This window comes from Schistocerca cancellata, chromosome 3, assembly GCF_023864275.1.
Source record: "Schistocerca cancellata isolate TAMUIC-IGC-003103 chromosome 3, iqSchCanc2.1, whole genome shotgun sequence".
Lineage (NCBI taxonomy): Eukaryota > Metazoa > Arthropoda > Insecta > Orthoptera > Acrididae > Schistocerca > Schistocerca cancellata.
The window spans coordinates 71,584,676-71,604,263 of record NC_064628.1 but is presented as its reverse complement, the minus strand read 5'-3'; the positions used below and the strand labels follow the sequence as shown (position 1 = coordinate 71,604,263).

Genomic DNA, 19,588 nt, shown 5'->3' with positions numbered 1-19,588 from the left:
TGACCACCCTGTTGCTGAACACACTGCCAAACATGATACCCCTCATCTCAGTGACTTCTTCACAGCCCACCAACACCAGCTTTTCTGAATTGCGCAGATGGGAACTTTCCCTGCAATACATCCTACGTTCCCGTAACCCTCCTGGCCTTAACCTTCGTTAGTCACTGTCCTCACCCATCCAGCCCCCTCCCTGTTCCCATTCCAGCACTACACCACTGTCATTTCACTGCCACACCAAGTCTTTTAATTTCTTTTTATTTCTCTCCTTTCCACTACTTACTCCTTCCCCCCTCCGCACCTTCTCTCCTGCCCTCTGTCCACCACTCCCACCATACTATCCCTCCCCCTCCCTGCCCCAGCCTTCTCCTCCTTCTTCCAGCCTTCTCCACCCAGTCGCCACTCCCATCATGCACTGGTACTGCTGCTCGCATTGTAGTTTCAGCTCTCTGAGGCTGCAGGCACGTGTGCAAGTTGTGTTTGCGTGAGTGTGTGTGTGCATGTGTGTATGTGTGTCTTATGCTGACAAAGGCCTTAAGGGCCAAAATCTGTGATTGTGTGAATCTTTTTATTGTGCCTGTCACCACTCAACATCTCCGCTATATGGTGAGTAGCAACTTTCCTTCTCTGGTACCTGCGTAACCAGTCGTTTATCAGCAGGATATTTCCTGAATGGTTGAAATATGCTGAAGTTAAGCTGCTGTTTCAGAAAGGAGATAAAGAAATAGTGTCAAATTTCCGTCCAATTTCACTTTTGCCAGAATTTTCAAAAATTTTAGGAAAGGTAATGTACAATCGGGTTTATAACCATCTTATCACAAATAACATACTGTCAAAGCCGCAGTTTGAATTTCTAAAGGGTTCTGATATTGAGAAGGCTATCTACACTCACAGTGAAAATGTACTTAATTTATTAGACAAAAAAAATGCAGGGAACTGGTATATTTTGTGATCTGTCAAAGGCATTTGACTCTGTAAATCACAATATCCTTTTAAGTAAATTAGAATATTATGGTGTAACAGGAAATGCTGCAAAATGGTTCAAATCTTATATCTCTGGCAGGAAACAAAGGTTGTCATTAGGAAAGAGACATGTATTAAGTTATCAGGCATCATCCACGTGAGAACTAATTACATTTGGGGTCCCACATGGTTCCATTTTAGGGCCCTTACTTTTTCTTGTGTATATCAATGACCTTTCATCAGTAACATTACCAGATGCCAAGTTTGTTTTGCTTGCCAATGATACAAACATTGCACTAAATAGCAAATACAGTGTAGTCTTAGAAAGATCGACTAATAAAATATTTGTGGGCATTAATCACTGGTTCCTAGCCAATTCTTTGTCACTAAACTTTGAAAAAACACACTACATGCAGTTGAGAACTTGTAAGGGATGTCCCACAAGTATATGCCTAACATATGATGACAAGCAGATAGAAGAAGTGGACCGTGTTAAATTCATGCTATAAATAAATTCAACTGGGAGGAGCACACCACACTTACGGAAGTTGCTGCAAGCCATGTGCTGTGAGCTTTTTACAACCAAATGCATTTCACTATGTGTAGTTCTGCGCTTTGTTGTACACCTGTTGCTCAGAATTTGTTGTTTCTTAGAAGTTTCTTCACAGAGACTGTATAAGAGGAGAGCCACTCTCACCATGAACTGTTCTACTAAAAAGTAGAGCTCCTGTATTTAAAAAATAAAAAAGATACGGAGAAAATACTTTTACTTGTGAACAACAAATACTATGCTATTTTACATTAACTGGTTTTAAAAATTATCTATGGTAAATGGCTCCTCCATTGTTGACACATTAATGAAGCTTCTCCTGGAAGTTTTCCATAGTTCTTTGTGACATTTCCAGGAGAATGGCAGCCACTTCCTTGTTGATTGTCTCCTTACATTCATGTAGGGTTGTGGGGTGATGTTTGTACACTTGAGCATTTAGGCGTCCCCAAAGAGAAAAATCACAAGTTGAAAAATTGAATGACCTTGGGGGCCAGACGATGTATCTTCATGAAGAGAGACAACGTCCAAGAAATGACTCTCTCAGAATTTTTAGAGGATGCTGAGAGGTGTTGCTATGGCTCTGTGTTGTTGGAACCATACTCCTCCCTTTTCATGATCCCCAACAGACTGGTTATCTAAGCTCCCTACCAAGTGACAATAGCAATTTGAGTTAACTATCACCTACCTCCTTCGAAAAAATACAGACTCCACACACCTAATTCAGCAATGGTGTATTGAATTCTCAATTGTTATAATGTAGTCATTCATGAAGTTCTTGAGGGTTTCCTGCTGCCCTGTAGCAGAAATTTTGTTTATTTGTATTATCTGAAAAGTGAAAGTGACCCACATCAGAAGAAATCAAAGCAGCACCTGGGGGAATGTTCTGAAGCATTTCCTCACGTACAGCTTTGCAAATTTCAAAGTCTCTCTCACTTCATTCTTGGGTAGCAATAATTTTGTCATATCAGACAATCCCAGGGTAGCTGCATGTTTAAGAGCTAAACATTTGGAGAGTGCTGCCTGGACAGTCTCACATTTACCTGTTGTTACAGTCTGAGGTTGATCAGTAGATTTTCTTTTCTGTGGAGAACCTGATACTGTAAAGTTTGATACCCAGACTTGAATGGTTTTTCTATCAGGAACAGAATCTTGTTGGCCAAGGTCGAACTGAATGTGAAATGTTTTAGTAGTAATCACAGAACCACCATTACAGATCTGCTCCTCTACAACAAATACATGATGCTCACCTAGCCGAGCCATTGCTTTTGCTGAAAATGGCATGTACACAGCTATTAATCAGTACCTCCTCCATGTCAATAACCCCATCACAATTCACACAGTGGCCTCTCCAAATAGGGGAGGTCTTTTTGCCAGTCCCTGCAGTTACCTATCTGTCCAGTGCTTGTCTAATACTCTTCTAAACTTTATCCACTGTTCCTCTTCTTGTCCTGCCCGGAGCTAAATGTTTTACATTCCTCCTTGGAGTATGACACCACTGCGTGTCTACCTATTTTACTGTGTTAATGGTAGTTTCCTTTTAGTTGAATGATCACTGTGCTGCAAGTGCATCATTATCAATTATCCAATTCATTGTGTCTATCCTCAAAGAACTCAGGTCTACTATTTGTTTCTATTAGATCTAACATATTTCTGTTATGAATCGGCGTCCCAAATATCTGTTGTCAGCAGTTTTCAGATAAGTCATTTAGAATTATTTCACATGATGTCTTGTTGTGTCCACCATGTACAAAACTATAGTTATCTCAATAGATTATTAGATAATTATAGTCTCTTCCAATGATAGTAAAGTTGGGGAAATTGTATACCAGTGAGATTTGTGCTAGGGTTTTTTGTTTCATTTGGGGTTAGTCTGATAGTCAGTATAAGGCCCAATTAAAGTTGGTGAACACACACATGATACTCAGTCTTCCCCAGATGATCTTGCTTGCAGCTTCAGTTTGTACCACAATGGATTTGAGTTTCTCATCTACCATGGCAAATACATCACCACTATTTCTCATTAGCCTATCCATTCAGTATGCATTTAGATTCATCCCAAAAAGCCCCCTACTGTGAATTTTGTATTATTACCAGCTTTCTGTACTTAGTATTATGTAAGCTCAACTCCTTTTTAGTAATGCTTCAAACTCTGGCATTCTATTGAGAGCACTTCAGCAGTTGCACACTATTACTGTAATAGTCTTGCCCGTCAGGGGAGTTCTTTGGAGTTTACATCAATATTTCATGGTCTCCTATAGTTATCATTTTCTGGACTGGATGGAGAATTGCCTAATCATGCCAGTTGCGCTAGTCCAACGTGTCATGGTCTGGTTTGTGACAAAACATTTGAAGTCCTGGTCCAAGCCTTCCTCTTGACTCTGAAAATGCTCTGTTCTGGGGACAATGCTGCAGATTGCAAACTTCATTGAAATCCCATGATCAAAGCTCAGTTAAAATAAATCAAGGGTGATGGACTTTTGGATGATACTGAGGGAATTGAGTTGGGAAATTAGATGGTAAAAGCAATAGACACATTTTGCTATTTGGGCAGAAAAACAACTGACAATGGTGAAGTAAAGAGTACATAAAATGCCTACTGGCAGTAGCAAGAAAATTTTCAGAAAAAGAGAAATTTGTGAACATCGAGTTTAGTTTAAATGTTGGGCAGGCTTTTCTGAAAATATTAGTCTAGATTGTAGCCTTATGTGGAAGTGAAACACACATTCTGTTTTATATTTATACCAGTCTTCTAAATATTTTATCATTCTCCATCTCCTTCAGGCACAGATAGATACCTACCAGTTTTTGAGTTCCTAAAGCTCGTAATGTTTTTGCCCTTTTTTGTATCAGCCCTGTCACAGTTTCAGCAGTTCGCAAGTCATTGCTTTTCGAATCTCTTATTGCAATTTTTGGCTTCAGATTTGACTTGAGATTGGCACTTAATGTCTGTTCTGATGTTATACACTATAAGCTGATATGCCTACATTTTGTATTTTAAATTTATTTATGAGAACTTTCTAACCATTTTCAGGTATTTGATTCTCTCCCTCATCAGTTGTTTAAGAGTCATGATGTTCCTGTTGACATCATCATAACACCAACACAGATAATAAATGTCACACCTCGACTTCCAAGGCCTCCTGGAATAATATGGAGTTTATTAACAGAACAGAGGCTCAGAGAGATACCTATATTGCAGGTCCTACGTGAACAACTAATGAAGTAAGTCTACTTTTGTTTATTTTATTTTTTTCTTCTTTCTGCATGTTGTAACTTGTCTTCACTCATAATATCTATATGTACTTACCAAAATACACTCGCATGTAGTCCTTTCTGGTTTCTTCTGTGTTAGTTGAGTGTAAGCACTGTTGCATTTACTAAACTAAAGCTGCATGGGAGGTCATTTGCTCAAGGCTCAGTATCAAGGATAGGCATGAACGTGTTGTAAAGTATGTAAAGACTGTTAGTGGCGCCAAAGTTAGTGTCCAGTCCCTAGTGTGTGAGACAGGAAATGAGATTGACTGTAGCAGACCAAAAGCTGAAATGCTAAACTCCATTTTCAAATGTTCCTTTACAAAAGAAAATCCAGGAGAATTCCACCAAATTAATCCTTGTGCCACTGGAAAGATGAACGAAACAAGTAGAACAGAAGACCATGTCCAGTTCTTGGAAAAGTGCACAGGTCACACCCACCTACAGGAAGGGTAGTCCAGTATCCTTGACATTGCTTTGTTGTAGAACCTTAGAACATATTCTGAGCTCAAACATAACGAGGTGTCTCAAACAGAATGACCCCCTCAGTGCAAACAGCATGGATTTCAAAAGCATCAGTCACGTGAAACCCAACTCACACTTTTCCCACATGACTTACTTAAAGCTTTGGATCAAGGCAATCAGGTAGATGGTGTATTTCTTGATTTCCGAAAAGCATTTGACTCAGTACCACACCTACGTTCATTGTAAAAACTATGATCATATAAGCTATCAAGTGAAATTTGTGACTGCATTGAGGACTTTATGGCAGGGAGGATGCAGCATGTTATCTAGGATGGAAAATCGTCATAAGATGTAGAAGTAAATTCGGGTGTGCACCAGGAAGTGTGTTATGACCCTTGCTATTCAAGTTGCATATTAGTGACCTTGCAGATGATATTAATAGTAAAATTAGGCTTTTTGCAGATGATGCAGTTATCTGTAATGAAGTACTAGCTGAAAGAAGCTGCAAAAATATTCAGGAAGATCTTGATTTAAAGTGGCACAGAAATTTGCATTTTGCTTTAAATGTCCAGAAATGTAAAATTTTGTATTTCACAAAACGGAAAGCTGTGGTATCCTATGACTATATCAATGAATCACTGTTGGAATTGGCCACTCATACAAATACCTGGGTGTAACACTTTGTACAGATATGAAATGGAATGATCACATAGGTTCAGTTGTGGGTAAAGCAGGTGGTAGGCTTTGGTTTATTGGTAGAACTCTGGGGAAATGCAATCAATCTACATGTGGACCGATCACTTTTGCAATCGGCTCTAGAATATTGCTCAAGTGTGTGTGATCCATACCAGATAGGACCAACAGGGGTTATTGAATGTATACAGAGAAGAGCTACACAGATGGTTCCAGGTTTGTTTAATCCATGGGAGAGTGTCACAGAGATAATGAACTGAACTGAACTGAACTGGATGTCTCTTGAAGATAGACATAAACTGCCTGAAGAAAGTCTGTTAACAAAGTTTCAAAAACCTGCTTTAAGTGATTACTCTAGGGATATACTACAGCCCCCTATGTGTTGCTCACATAGGGATTGTGAGGATAAGATTAGAATAATTACTGCACCAACAGAGGCATTCAGTCTATCATTCTTCCTGTGCTCCATACTTGAGTGGAACACAAAGAAACCCTAATAACTGGCACAATGGGATGTACCCTCTGCCATGCACCTCATGGTGGTTTGCAGAGTATAGATGTAGATGAAGATTGTTGGTTCCTTCTAGCAACCACATGGTTCATGCCTAAATGTCATTGATCTTCCCCAATCATTTAGTCATCTTCGGAGGAACGTTCAACAATAATACATCGTTACAATTTTATAAATGGTCTGTATAACAAGATATCCTGTAAACAATACTAAATGCATATTTACATAGAACAACAAATTGATCTGACCTCACAGATTGTCCCCACTGAAACTGGAATCCATGAAAATCAGGCAGTTGTAGTAACAGTCATTACAAGGGGCAAGTGTTAAATCGCGTAGTCTCCTTCCGCCGCCGAGCAGTGTGTCAGCAGTGCACAAGTGGCAGCATTACTGCATTTACTAGGCAATCTTGTATTTTAATAACCGCTTCAATTTTGTGTCGTTTTGTTTGCGCTCTCTGTAGATTAGTTCAGACGTTCTTTGCACAGTTTTTAGCATGGATAGGGACTGCAACTGCTGTGTTCGGATGCAGGCTGAGTTGGCATCCCTTCGCTCCCAGCTTCAGGCAGTGTTGGCTTCGGTCACACAGCTTGAGGCTGTTGCCAATGGGCATCACTGTGGGGGTCCGGATGGGGGTTTGTCGGGGACGGCCAGCTCGTCCCACGCATCCCCCGATCGGACTACGACTGTGGTTGCCCGGGATACTGCCCGCATTGAGGCTGATCCCTCACCTGTGGTAGAGTGGGAGGTCGTCTCAAGGCGTGGCAGGGGGCGAAAGACATTCCGGAGGGCTGAACGGAAGGCCTCTCCAGTTTGTCTGACGAACCGGTTTCAGGCTCTGTCTCGGGCTGATACTGATCTTCAGCCTGACATGGCTGCTTGTCCTGTTCCAGAGGTTGCCCCTCAGTCTGCAAGATCCGGGCAGTCGCAGAGGGTGGGCTTACTGGTAGTTGGGAGCTCCAACGTCAGGCGCGTAATGGGGCCCCTTAGGGATATGGCAGCAAGGGAGGGGAAGAAAACCAAAGTGCACTCCGTGTGCATACCGGGGGGAGTCATTCCAGATGTGGAAAGGGTCCTTCCGGATGCCATGAAGGGTACAGGGTGCACCCATCTGCAGGTGGTCGCTCATGTCGGCACCAATGATGTGTGTCGCTATGGATCGGAGGAAATCCTCTCTGGCTTCCGGCGGCTATCTGATTTGGTGAAGACTGCCAGTCTCGCTAGCGGGATGAAAGCAGAGCTCACCATCTGCAGCATCGTCGACAGGACTGACTGCGGACCTTTGGTACAGAGCCGAGTGGAGGGTCTGAATCAGAGGCTGAGACGGTTCTGCGACCATGTGGGCTGCAGATTCCTCGACTTGCGCCATAGGGTGGTGGGGTTTCGGGTTCCGCTGGATAGGTCAGGAGTCCACTACACGCAACAAGCGGCTACACGGGTAGCAGGGGTTGTGTGGCGTGGGCTGGGCGGTTTTTTAGGTTAGATGGCCTCGGGCAAGTGCAGAAAGGGCAACAGCCTCAACGGGTGCGGGGCAAAGTCAGGACAAGCGGGGACCAAGCAGCAATCGGTATTGTAATTGTAAACTGTCGAAGCTGCGTTGGTAAAGTACCGGAACTTCAAGCGCTGATAGAAAGCACCGAAGCTGAAATCGTTATAGGTACAGAAAGCTGGCTGAAGCCAGAGATAATTCTGCCGAAATTTTTACAAAGGCACAGACGGTGTTTAGAAAGGATAGATTGCATGCAACCGGTGGCGGAGTGTTCGTCGCTGTTAGTAGTAGTTTATCCTGTAGTGAAGTAGAAGTGGATAGTTCCTGTGAATTATTATGGGTGGAGGTTACACTCAACAACCGAGCAAGGTTAATAATTGGCTCCTTTTACCGACCCCCCGACTCAGCAGCATTAGTGGCAGAACAACTGAGAGAAAATTTGGAATACATTTCACATAAATTTTCTCAGCATGTTATGGTCTTAGGTGGAGATTTCAATTTACCAGATATAGACTGGGACACTCAGATGTTTAGGACGGGTGGTAGGGACAGAGCATCGAGTGACATTATACTGAGTGCACTATCCGAAAATTACCTCGAGCAATTAAACAGAGAACCGACTCGTGGAGATAACATCTTGGACCTACTGATAACAAACAGACCCGAACTTTTCGACTCTGTAAGTGCAGAACAGGGAATCAGTGATCATAAGGCCGTTGCAGCATCCCTGAATATGGAAGTTAATAGGAATATAAAAAAAGGGAGGAAGGTTTATCTGTTTAGCAAGAGTAATAGAAGGCAGATTTCAGACTACCTAACAGATCAAAACGAAAATTTCTGTTCCGACACTGACAATGTTGAGTGTTTATGGAAAAAGTTCAAGGCAACCGTTAAATGCGTTTTAGACAGGTACGTGCCGAGCAAAACTGTGAGGGACGGGAAAAACCCACCGTGGTACAACAACAAAGTTAGGAAACTACTGCGAAAGCAAAGAGAGCTTCACTCCAAGTTTAAACGCAGCCAAAACCTCTCAGACAAACAGAAGCTAAACGATGTCAAAGTTAGCGTAAGGAGGGCTATGCGTGAAGCGTTCAGTGAATTCGAAAGTAAAATACTAGGTACCGACTTGACAGAAAATCCTAGGAAGTTCTGGTCTTACGTTAAATCAGTAAGTGGCTCGAAACATCATGTCCAGACACTCTGGGATGATGATGGCATTGAAACAGAGGATGACAAGCGTAAAGCTGAAATACTAAACACCTTTTTCCAAAGCTGTTTCACAGAGGAAGACCGCACTGCAGTTCCTTCTCTAAATCCTCGCACCAACGAAAAAATGGCTGACATTGAAATAAGTGTCCAAGGAATAGAAAAGCAACTGGAATCACTCAACAGAGGAAAGTCCACTGGACCTGACGGGATACCAATTCGATTCTACACAGAGTACGCGAAAGAACTTGCCCCCCTTCTAACAGCCGTGTACCGCAAGTCTCTAGAGGAACAGAAGGTTCCAAATGATTGGAAAAGAGCACAGGTAGTCCCAGTCTTCAAGAAGGGTCGTCGAGCAGATGCGCAAAACTATAGACCTATCTCTCTGACGTCGATCTGTTGTAGAATTTTAGAACATGTCTTTTGCTCGAGTATCATGTCGTTTTTGGAAACTCAGAATCTACTATGTAGGAATCAACATGGATTCCGGAAACAGCGATCGTGTGAAACCCAACTCGCATTATTTGTTCATGAAACCCAGAAAATATTAGATACAGGCTCCCAGGTAGATGCCATTTTCCTTGACTTCCGGAAGGCGTTCGATACAGTTCCGCACTGTCGTCTGATAAACAAAGTAAGAGCCTACGGAATATCAGACCAGCTGTGTGGCTGGATTGAAGAGTTTTTAGCAAACAGAACACAGCATGTTGTTCTCAATGGAGAGACATCTACAGACGTTAAAGTAACCTCTGGCGTGCCACAGGGGAGTGTTATGGGACCATTGCTTTTCACAATATATATAAATGACCTAGTAGATAGTGTCGGAAGTTCCATGCGGCTTTTCGCGGATGATGCTGTAGTATACAGAGAAGTTGCAGCATTAGAAAATTGTAGCGAAATGCAGGAAGATCTGCAGCGGATAGGCACTTGGTGCAGGGAGTGGCAACTGACCCTTAACATAGACAAATGTAATGTATTGCGAATACATAGAAAGAAGGATCCTTTATTGTATGATTATATGATAGCGGAACAAACACTGGTAGCAGTTACTTCTGTAAAATATCTGGGAGTATGCGTGCGGAACGATTTGAAGTGGAATGATCATATAAAATTAATTGTTGGTAAGGCGGGTACCAGGTTGAGATTCATTGGAAGAGTCCTTAGAAAATGTAGTCCATCAACAAAGGAGGTGGCTTACAAAACACTCGTTCGACCTATACTTGAGTATTGCTCATCAGTGTGGGATCCGTACCAGATCGGGTTGACGGAGGAGATAGAGAAGATCCAAAGAAGAGCGGCGCGTTTCGTCACAGGGTTATTTGGTAACCGTGATAGCGTTACGGAGATGTTTAACAAACTCAAGTGGCAGACTCTGCAAGAGAGGCGCTCTGCATCGCGGTGTAGCTTGCTCGCCAGGTTTCGAGAGGGTGCGTTTCTGGATGAGGTATCGAATATATTGCTTCCCCCTACTTATACCTCCCGAGGAGATCACGAATGTAAAATTAGAGAGATTAGAGCGCGCACAGAGGCTTTCAGACAGTCGTTCTTCCCGCGAACCATACGCGACTGGAACAGGAAAGGGAGATAATGACAGTGGCACGTAAAGTGCCCTCCGCCACACACCGTTGGGTGGCTTGCGGAGTATAAATGTAGATGTAGATGTAGATGTACTAAATAATGAAACCATTGTCTTGATCACCAAAATAATTTTATTTATCATCTCATTCTCTATTGCAGGAGTACCCAATCATCAAATCTGTGGCTTGAAACATAAAATATAAGACCAGATATTAAAAGGAGAACACTGTAACAGTGTAGTAATAGCATTGTTGCAGTATCCTTTTTTTAATATCTTGTCTTATGTACTATTTTTCATTCCCCTAGAATGTGCCATAAGGCGATAAATAAAATTATATTGGCAATCAAGACAAAGTGTTTTATAATTTAGTGCCAATATAGTCATAGACCTTTTTAGAGGCTTTTGGCTAGAACCATATAACTTGGAGAATGATTTACCTGCAATGGAACTGTGGCTCAAGTTTAGAAGAATAGCTGACTGACCAGCATGTAGACCTAGTAGAGCGGCTCATGATGGGAGGGGGTGGGGGTGGGGGAGGGGAGGAGCCTCCGTGGTATGTAATCTCCGTAAAGAAACAGTGACTATAACACAATAGCTGTAAAACAAAGCATTGGGTTATAGTGTGAGACATGCTAAATGAAACACATTGGTTGTGGAAAGCAAAATACATGAACTCTTCAACAATTACCCAAGTTGAATCTTATTGAAAGACCTCTTGCAAAACCCGAAGAAATTCTGGTGATATGTTGAGGATGTTAGTGACACCAAAGTTAGTATGCAGACACTCATCGAGACAGGAATTGGATGCTTCCTTTACAAAAGGGAAGATCCGTGAGAACATCCATGAGGAATCAATGCACCACTTTAATTTTCGTACCACTGCATATGTCAGTGGACTGAGCTGAAATTGCTGAAACTGAATAGGACCCCAGGGTTGAACAGCATCCACAGGTCATACTTATCTACAAAAAGTGTAACAGAAGTGATCCACAAAACTACCATCAAGTATCATAGCCCACTCACTGAAGACCAGAAAAGGTTAAATAGGGGAAAAAATTCGTGTAGTCACAAAGTTATGTACAGTTGTAGGGTGTGTTGCAAAGAACAACATACTACCAATCCTGGTCAATGGGGTGTTTGCGTGTTGGGCAAGGAGAGGGGGGAACACCTGTTTAAAGGTCACTTTTTAACATTTTTATTGAACAACTCGAAATCCACAGGTGTTTCACAGAGCTGTACTGACCTTTCTGCAGCACATCTTATGAATCACTCGCGATATAGTGTCCCGATATTCCCAGGGGTGTTTATTTTCCATGAAGTGTGTTAACACTACATGGAATACAGAGATGAGTTACTAATAGTATTAATGCAAGAAATGTATGTGGGCAGATTTTATTGAAATCTCTGCTCACTGTTCTATGCTGCTAGAGGGGAAACAGATTTTTAGTCATCCTGTGTGGCAGCTGTAGCGTTCTGAGAAATTTGTCTTTCCCACCACCACAAGTGCTGTTCACTTTTCAGTTTACAGATTATATCTCCCAAGATTTCCTGTCCTGTTCTCTTATGTGAGTAGACAAAATAAATTCACTCAGCTCTTTTTTTATGTAGAGGAGTTTTTATGAGTTTATTAAGGATTACTTCTTTGCATGTGTTAACTGAGCATATATGTAAATTACATTCCTACAATGTCTGAGAAGTGTTTAATTTGTAAGTGTGATGCCAGTTACCTATGTAATGTTTGTAATGCTCGTGGGGAAGGGACTGGATTGGTAAATGAGATACCTTGCTGCTGTCTATCATTGGTGTCATATTGTAAAGCCATTTAACTGTGTTGTTGTTATTTTGTGGTGAATTAATGAATGACCCTAAAGTTACTGAACTTCTCTCACCATAAAGTGAGGTACTGGTAGACTGCACAAACCTCTATCATTCAGGAATTGCTGACATTAGTAGAGTGAACTGCACTGAGAGACTGAGTGGAACCACTTACCACACCTTACCTTGCAAGGTGGGCATGAATATGGCTGATGGAATGTTCAAGTTTTCTGTAATGCATTGACTGACATATGATGAAATAGCAGAAGTTCCATAACACATGGGTGGCGTACTTCTGTTACAGAAGGAGCCAATTTAGCCTCTGAGCCTCTTCAGGTGTTGGAAGAGATGAGGTTGGGATGACGTATTTGATACTCCTCGTACTGTGAACACTGTTAAAGCCATTGATAGTGGAGACAGTGAGATTGATATTGTCGAATACATATTGTCAGCATGTTACACTTGGGGCAGGCTCTTAACAGCTTCACAGCTCCAACTGTTGATCTTTTTTGCATAATGGCTCACTTAATAAACTGAAAATAACTGCACTATATAGACAAGAGCTTGGTGCAGCTATTTTGCCTACTTACACAAAAGAACAGGACAGGAAATACTGGGGAGGTATAGTCTGTCTGTAAACTGAAAACTGATCAGTGCACATGATGGAGGTAGTCACATTTTCTGGAAGAATGCTACAACTGCTGTACAGAATGACGGATCAGTTTCCCCTCTAGCAGTGTAGAGCAATGAGCAGAGATCTACATAGAATCTGTCCATATGAGCTTCTTACATTACTATTTCTAGGAATTCATATCTGTATTCCATGAAGTGTTAACACACTTCGTGGAAAATGAACAACCCTAGGAATGTCGGGGCGCTGTGTCGCTCGTGATTCATAAGGTGTGCTGCAGACAGGTCAGGATGGCAGCTTATATAGACAGACATTATTTTCATGCAAAATAAAATGAGAATTATACTGGTAAAAGCAGTGAGTACATGAATTATAGTGATCAAATCAGAAAGTTAAATGATCCTGTAAGTAGTCTTCAACCAACAATTAACATTCTACTGAGTGATGTGAAAAAAACCTACACCTCCGTGTGTGAGCCATCATTAAAATTGCACATACTTTTGCATGGTAGCCAAACTGTTCCAAATATAAATATGAAAAAGCTAACATCTGAAAAGTGTTGTGAATGGTTATGAAAAAGTGTACATTTACGGGTGATAGTCAAACTCTTCCAAATAAGTGGACTGTAACTACTACTGAAACAAGTGTTAATGATAAACATGAAAGTGTGAAGTGTGATGGCAATGAAGTTCGTAAACAACACAACAGTGGAGCAAACAAAACAACAATGAGACTCAGTGACAACAGAATCAAGAATCAGTTGCAAAACAGACACAATGTTCTTTTCTTGAGAGACAACCATGGCAGAAACCTGGTGAGTATTTTACAAGACAATAACAAAGATTTCCAAGCAATGGGAATAGTAAAACAGTGTGCAAGTATGAAAAATGCTACCGATGTTGACCTACAGGAAAAAAGGAAAGATGAAAATGAATATGTCGTGTGCATATCTGGTGCCAACAACGTTGCAAGAAACGAGGCACAAAACTACATAGGAAGCCTCAAACAGTTCTTAGAAGCTAACAAATCTTGGAACACAGTAGTTATAATGTTACCTCACAGGCATAGCCTAATATACAATTCATCTTCAACAAGGAGGTACAAAAAACGAACATCAGAATCAAGCAGATGTTTGCTTTGTGTGGGAAACAGGTAAAATGGACAAATGCCTACATACCAAGCATGGGATCATCTAAATTTCGAAGGCAAGAAACTTTTATGTGAGAAAATAAGCAAATTTATTGCAGAGAAAGATGACGTAAACAAAATTATCAATCATAAAGGTGATAGGGATGCTTTTTTAGAGTAAAACGTAGCAATTTAATCCTTACATACTAGAATGTTCAGTAATATAATGAATAAAACAGAACACTTGGGCGTATATCTAAATGAATCAAAATCACATTTCTTAATAGTGAGTGAATTAGGTTGCAAGGAAGAGGAAGCATATGGATAGAGGCTAAGATATTATGAACTTATAAACTTGTACTGTAGAAGGACACATAAAGGTGGAGGGGTAGGCATTTATAGCAGAAATGATATAGCACATCAAAAAGTCAAATGGATTGATGATTTGAGTAAAGAAATAGTACTTGAGATTGCAGCAATAAATTTAAAACTAGGGAACAACAGGCTGTTTATAGCAGCTCCATGTAAGTCACGTGGAAGCAGCATTGAAGAACTTCTCAGTTGTGTGGAGGACCTGCTGGAGAAGACATCAGCATATAAAAAACATGTGCTGTTGGTTGGAGACATCAACATAGACCTTTAAATAAAAGCAATAATTATTTGCATTATGTTGATTTACTTCAGTGTTACAGCTATTATCACATAAACTCAGAAGCTACAAGAATTACTGTAGAAACACAAGCATGCATTGACCACATTCTTGAACTAAAAGTGATAAGGTTATGTATTAAAGAAAATGTAATTATAATAAACTTAAAAGGCACTAGGCAATAAAAAATGGGAACCAATTTCCAATGCAACAAGCATGAATGAATGATAAATGGGAAAATTTCTGTAAATTATTCAATAAAATTTTATATGAAACATGTCCTTTAGTAAAACAAGTAAACAAATCTGTTAATCACAAAGCTGAGAATTACCCTCCAGAAGTCATTGAACTGAGAGAGAACATGAAAGACTATTACATACTCTTTAGAGTAAAAACAGTGCATATAGCATAAGTTTGTTTTTGCACAAAAAAATGATAATTTCTTACCTTCACTATTTATATCAATGTGTGCAGTTATGTTTGTTAACCAAACCTTTGTGTCTATGAACTAAAATCTGTGAAAATGTCCAAAAACTGTTTTTTATATGGACAGAAAACAGACAAATAAACAAATGAATAAATTTTGCCATTAAAACGCTGTTTTTAATAATCTGTAATTTTTCTGTCTCCTAAAAGGTGGAAATTATTAGTCATAGAGTAAACTGAACAAAACCTTTTCTGTAGGAAATTTAATGTAACTTAGTTTTATACTGGGAAACACTTTTTCTAGAAGCTTTTTTTTTTTCATCGTTGACTGTTCTATAATTGACATTAATCTGTTTTATACTTTCAGAATTTAATGATCTCTGGCTAAATGCCCCAACCCACCTACATACATTTTTTACAGTGAAGCACTGTACGTACATCCTGTAGAAAGTTTCTGATGGATAACTGTGAAATGCCTTCCAACCTCAGAAACTGGTTTCACTTTCTTTTGCTATAAACCTGGAAACATTTATTTTTACATGTTAAATATCTCCTGTTATTCCTATTTGATATCGGTCCAACACACTTGAACAATATTTTAGAATGTGTCACAAGTATTTTGTAAGCAGTATCTTTTGTATACTGGCTGTATTTTCCCAGTATCATACCAGTGAACCTGTCTGCTGTTTGCTTTGTCTGTGATAGAGCTTCTGCAATCATTCCATTTAATGTTATCAAATCCATTTAATGTTACCAAAAATTGTGACACTGTGGTATTTTGTGAGTTTACTGATTCCAGTTATGACTCACTGACACTGTAATCAGAGGATACTACGTGTTTGTGTTTTATGAAGTGCATAATTCTACAGGACAAGCCATACTGTTTAATAGTCTGCAATATGGAAAGAATAATTGCCACTCACCACACAGAAAAGGCATTGTGTAGCAGACAGGCACATTGAAAAAGATTGCTAGATATTATTAGCTATCACATTAAGTAATTCATCAGACATAGGCAAACAAAACACACACACACGGACACTGTCATCTCCAGCTTCTGGGGGTACAGAAAAGAGGCGTGAGGGGGACAGTTTGGGGGGGAGGGGGGGATGCTACTGTTGCGCTGCTTGTGGGACTGTGCAGGGTTGTTGTGGTGACAGGATAGGGGCTGCAAGGTGCAGCATTGGGATGGGGAGGGGGGGTGAGGGGGGGGGGGAGGGCAAAGGGAAGAAGAGAGCAGTATGGAAGGATTACATAATTCACAAAAAGTTGATATGCACCTTTAAAAACCAAAATAAAAACACTGTATAGAAGATTTACTACAGTTTGTAAAATTAACAAAGTCTGGCAAAACAAGATTTTAAATCACTTTAAGGAAATCATGCATAGAATAAGAGGAGCGTCCCACAGGGGAACCTTTCAAACTAAGATTTAAAACTCTTGGATTTATTGCTCTTAACTGGAAGTATATTGAAAAGGAAACTTTCAAAATAATGAACACTTATTTGTAAAATCGTTAAAGAAGTGTTATGTAAGTGCAAATTGTTTTCCTGTCTGATCTTCACTGACTGAATGTGGCAGTTGGCATTTCATTTTGAATGACTTCATATTGTTAAGCACAAGCCTCACGAGGAAAGACAGAGTTAGAATTCTGAGCTGCTGCACAAGATTTACGAACTCATGCCAGAGGTCATTCTGGCTGTTTCTCATTCTTTGTGAATGCACAGAGTTGCCTCAAAATATGATACCATAGAGTATAATAATAATATACCAAAAATAAACAAAGCAAATTAGTTTTCATGCATCAGTGTAAGAGGCTGTGAAGATTACAGCATCAAGTTTCTGTACAAGACCCTGGTGCGACAAGAGACATTATCACCTATCTTCAGTCCTAAGTATTTTAAGTGGCTGGCTCCACTGGTTTTCTGAGGACAATAAAATTTTATTTCTACAAGAGTTCTGTGTCAGAAGCTGTATATGCCGAGTTTTGGTTGCAAAGTGTCACAATGCGTAGTGTTTCATGTTATCCTTCAGACAGTTTAATTACTGAACTTGTGTGTTGCCAACACCTTGCATGTTAAATGCCAAAAAATTATTCAAAACACATAAATAAATGCACTTTTTTCACTCCGATGCCAAGCCTCATTCAAAACAATTCTTTGTAGCTCTCACATGCTCCAGTCCCGAAACTGGTTGTACTAGTTATCAGTGCTGCATAATACTGCCATCTAGAGATACCTATGTTTACTCAGTGTCAAATTGTAACAGTTGTGTTGAGAAAAAGTTTGTAATTATTATATTCAAGTTAGTGTGCGTGAAGTGGCTAGTACTTCACATACAGTCCTCTCTTAGCAAGAGATTGTGGAACTTGTAGCAGAATCTCTAAATGAAAACAAGAATGACAATGATTTAGATGATGACAGTAATTCATATGTAATCAATTTGACTGAAATGATGATTAACCACCATGAAGAGTGTTTCAAAAGTAGCAGAAAATGAAAAAAATATGTGTTGTAATGCTTATGTAGATATATTTGGACAAAAGTGCACTTTTTCTTTTAATGTATATCCTTGCTGGTGGTCAGTGGCCTCATTGTTTCCACAAAGAGAGTTGCACAATTCTGTGTAATGTGTTTTGTGGCCAGGTGGCGGTGATTTAAATAAGAGTGCACAGAGATGCCTTGGGTCTGCAAAGGTTTAAAAGCCTCTTTGGCACATGCACATTTCTTTTGCCTAATAGCTGCCGGGGAAAAAAACTTGGATTAAACATTCCTGAAAATGTGTCTGTGAATAGTTAGTTAATGATAAGAGACTGTCTTGTGGGGCAGGAGATTAATAATAAGAAATAAGTAATAGGAAATATTGTTCTCTATCTTCTATGAGCTCCTGAAAACTCTTTCTGTGGTCAGCCAGAAAGCGATGGAGAACATACTGACCATAATTTTCAGTCTGCAAGTCCACATTCTTGTCTAGTCCACTGAAAGAAGTATTTCTATTCTCAGTGGAATCAGGAACTATGTTTATAAATGCAGATTTTGAGTTTTAATTGATAGACATATTTGATAAACTTTCACACGCACAACATAGTAATATTCCTGATGATGAGAGCAATAATAATAGTAATAATAATAATAATAATAATAATAATCCCCGTGGGGGCCCGGGAAAAGAATAGGCCTCCGGTATGTTCTGCCAGTCGTAAAAGGCGACGAAAAGAACAAACCACTAATAGGGCTAACCCCCCTTTTAGTGTGATTACTTGGTTCAGGACAGAACTAAAGAAGCCTCGGACAAGTGCCATCATGGTCGGGGACGACGCTTGAACCCTATGCCCGCCCACAATGGTAACGACACTGCTAGCCAACTGGAAAATGATTTAAATCCGAATAGAGGTGTTTTGCAGGATATGCTTCCTGCAACCACCCTAGAAAGAAAACAAAGACAGAGGATGAGATGGTCAGATGAAGTTAATCGACACCTCATGTTCTGTTATTACCAAGCAACAAACCTAGGAACCAACACAACTGGATACAGATCACAAGTACACACAACATTTATTACCAGATACCCGGAATTAAAATTTTTAACAGAACAACGACTGGCTGATCAGATCCGTGTAATAATCAAAAATAACAGGATACCCCAGTCAGAATTAGAAAACATCAAACAACAAGTACAACAAATACTGGAACAAAATAATGTGCAATCAGAAGAGGAAGAAAACACAGTAATGGACTCAAACATCCCAGAGCAAACAAACAAAGACCAGCACGCATCAATTAAACAATCAGAGGAAAACGAAATCTTAAGACAGCCACCAGAACAAGCACAAATAGAACACGAAGAGAGACACGTGTTAGATATAGAAGAGAAATTTCAGCTGACATATATAGAATACAAAGACACAAATACAGACATTAGACCATTCTTGCATAGACCGCCAAATAACCCACAAGTCGAAACAACAATAAAAACTATCAACACAATCATACACAACAAAATAAATGAAAACACAACTATGGAAGAGTTACAACTACTGGTTTATATAGGAGCACTCACTACACTAAATATACACACTAGGCAGAGATCAGAACAAACCAACACACAGAAGAAACGCACAAAACCAGCATGGCAACACAGGTTACAGATCAGAATAGAAAAACTGAGAAAAGACATCGGACAGCTAACACAATTTATAAGAAATGAAATATCAGACAAAAAACGAAAAAGGTTA

General features: G+C 40.0%; 1 protein-coding gene across 1 annotated transcript in view; it reads left to right on the top strand.

The window, feature by feature from the left end:
* Positions 1-19,588, top strand: part of LOC126177003 (methenyltetrahydrofolate synthase domain-containing protein) — a 122,613-nt gene that overhangs the window by 75,080 nt on the left and 27,945 nt on the right. The window contains exon 5 of the mRNA XM_049924218.1: positions 4,542-4,732. Coding sequence (XP_049780175.1) covers positions 4,542-4,732 — 191 coding nt within the window. The remainder of the gene's footprint in view (positions 1-4,541; positions 4,733-19,588) is intronic.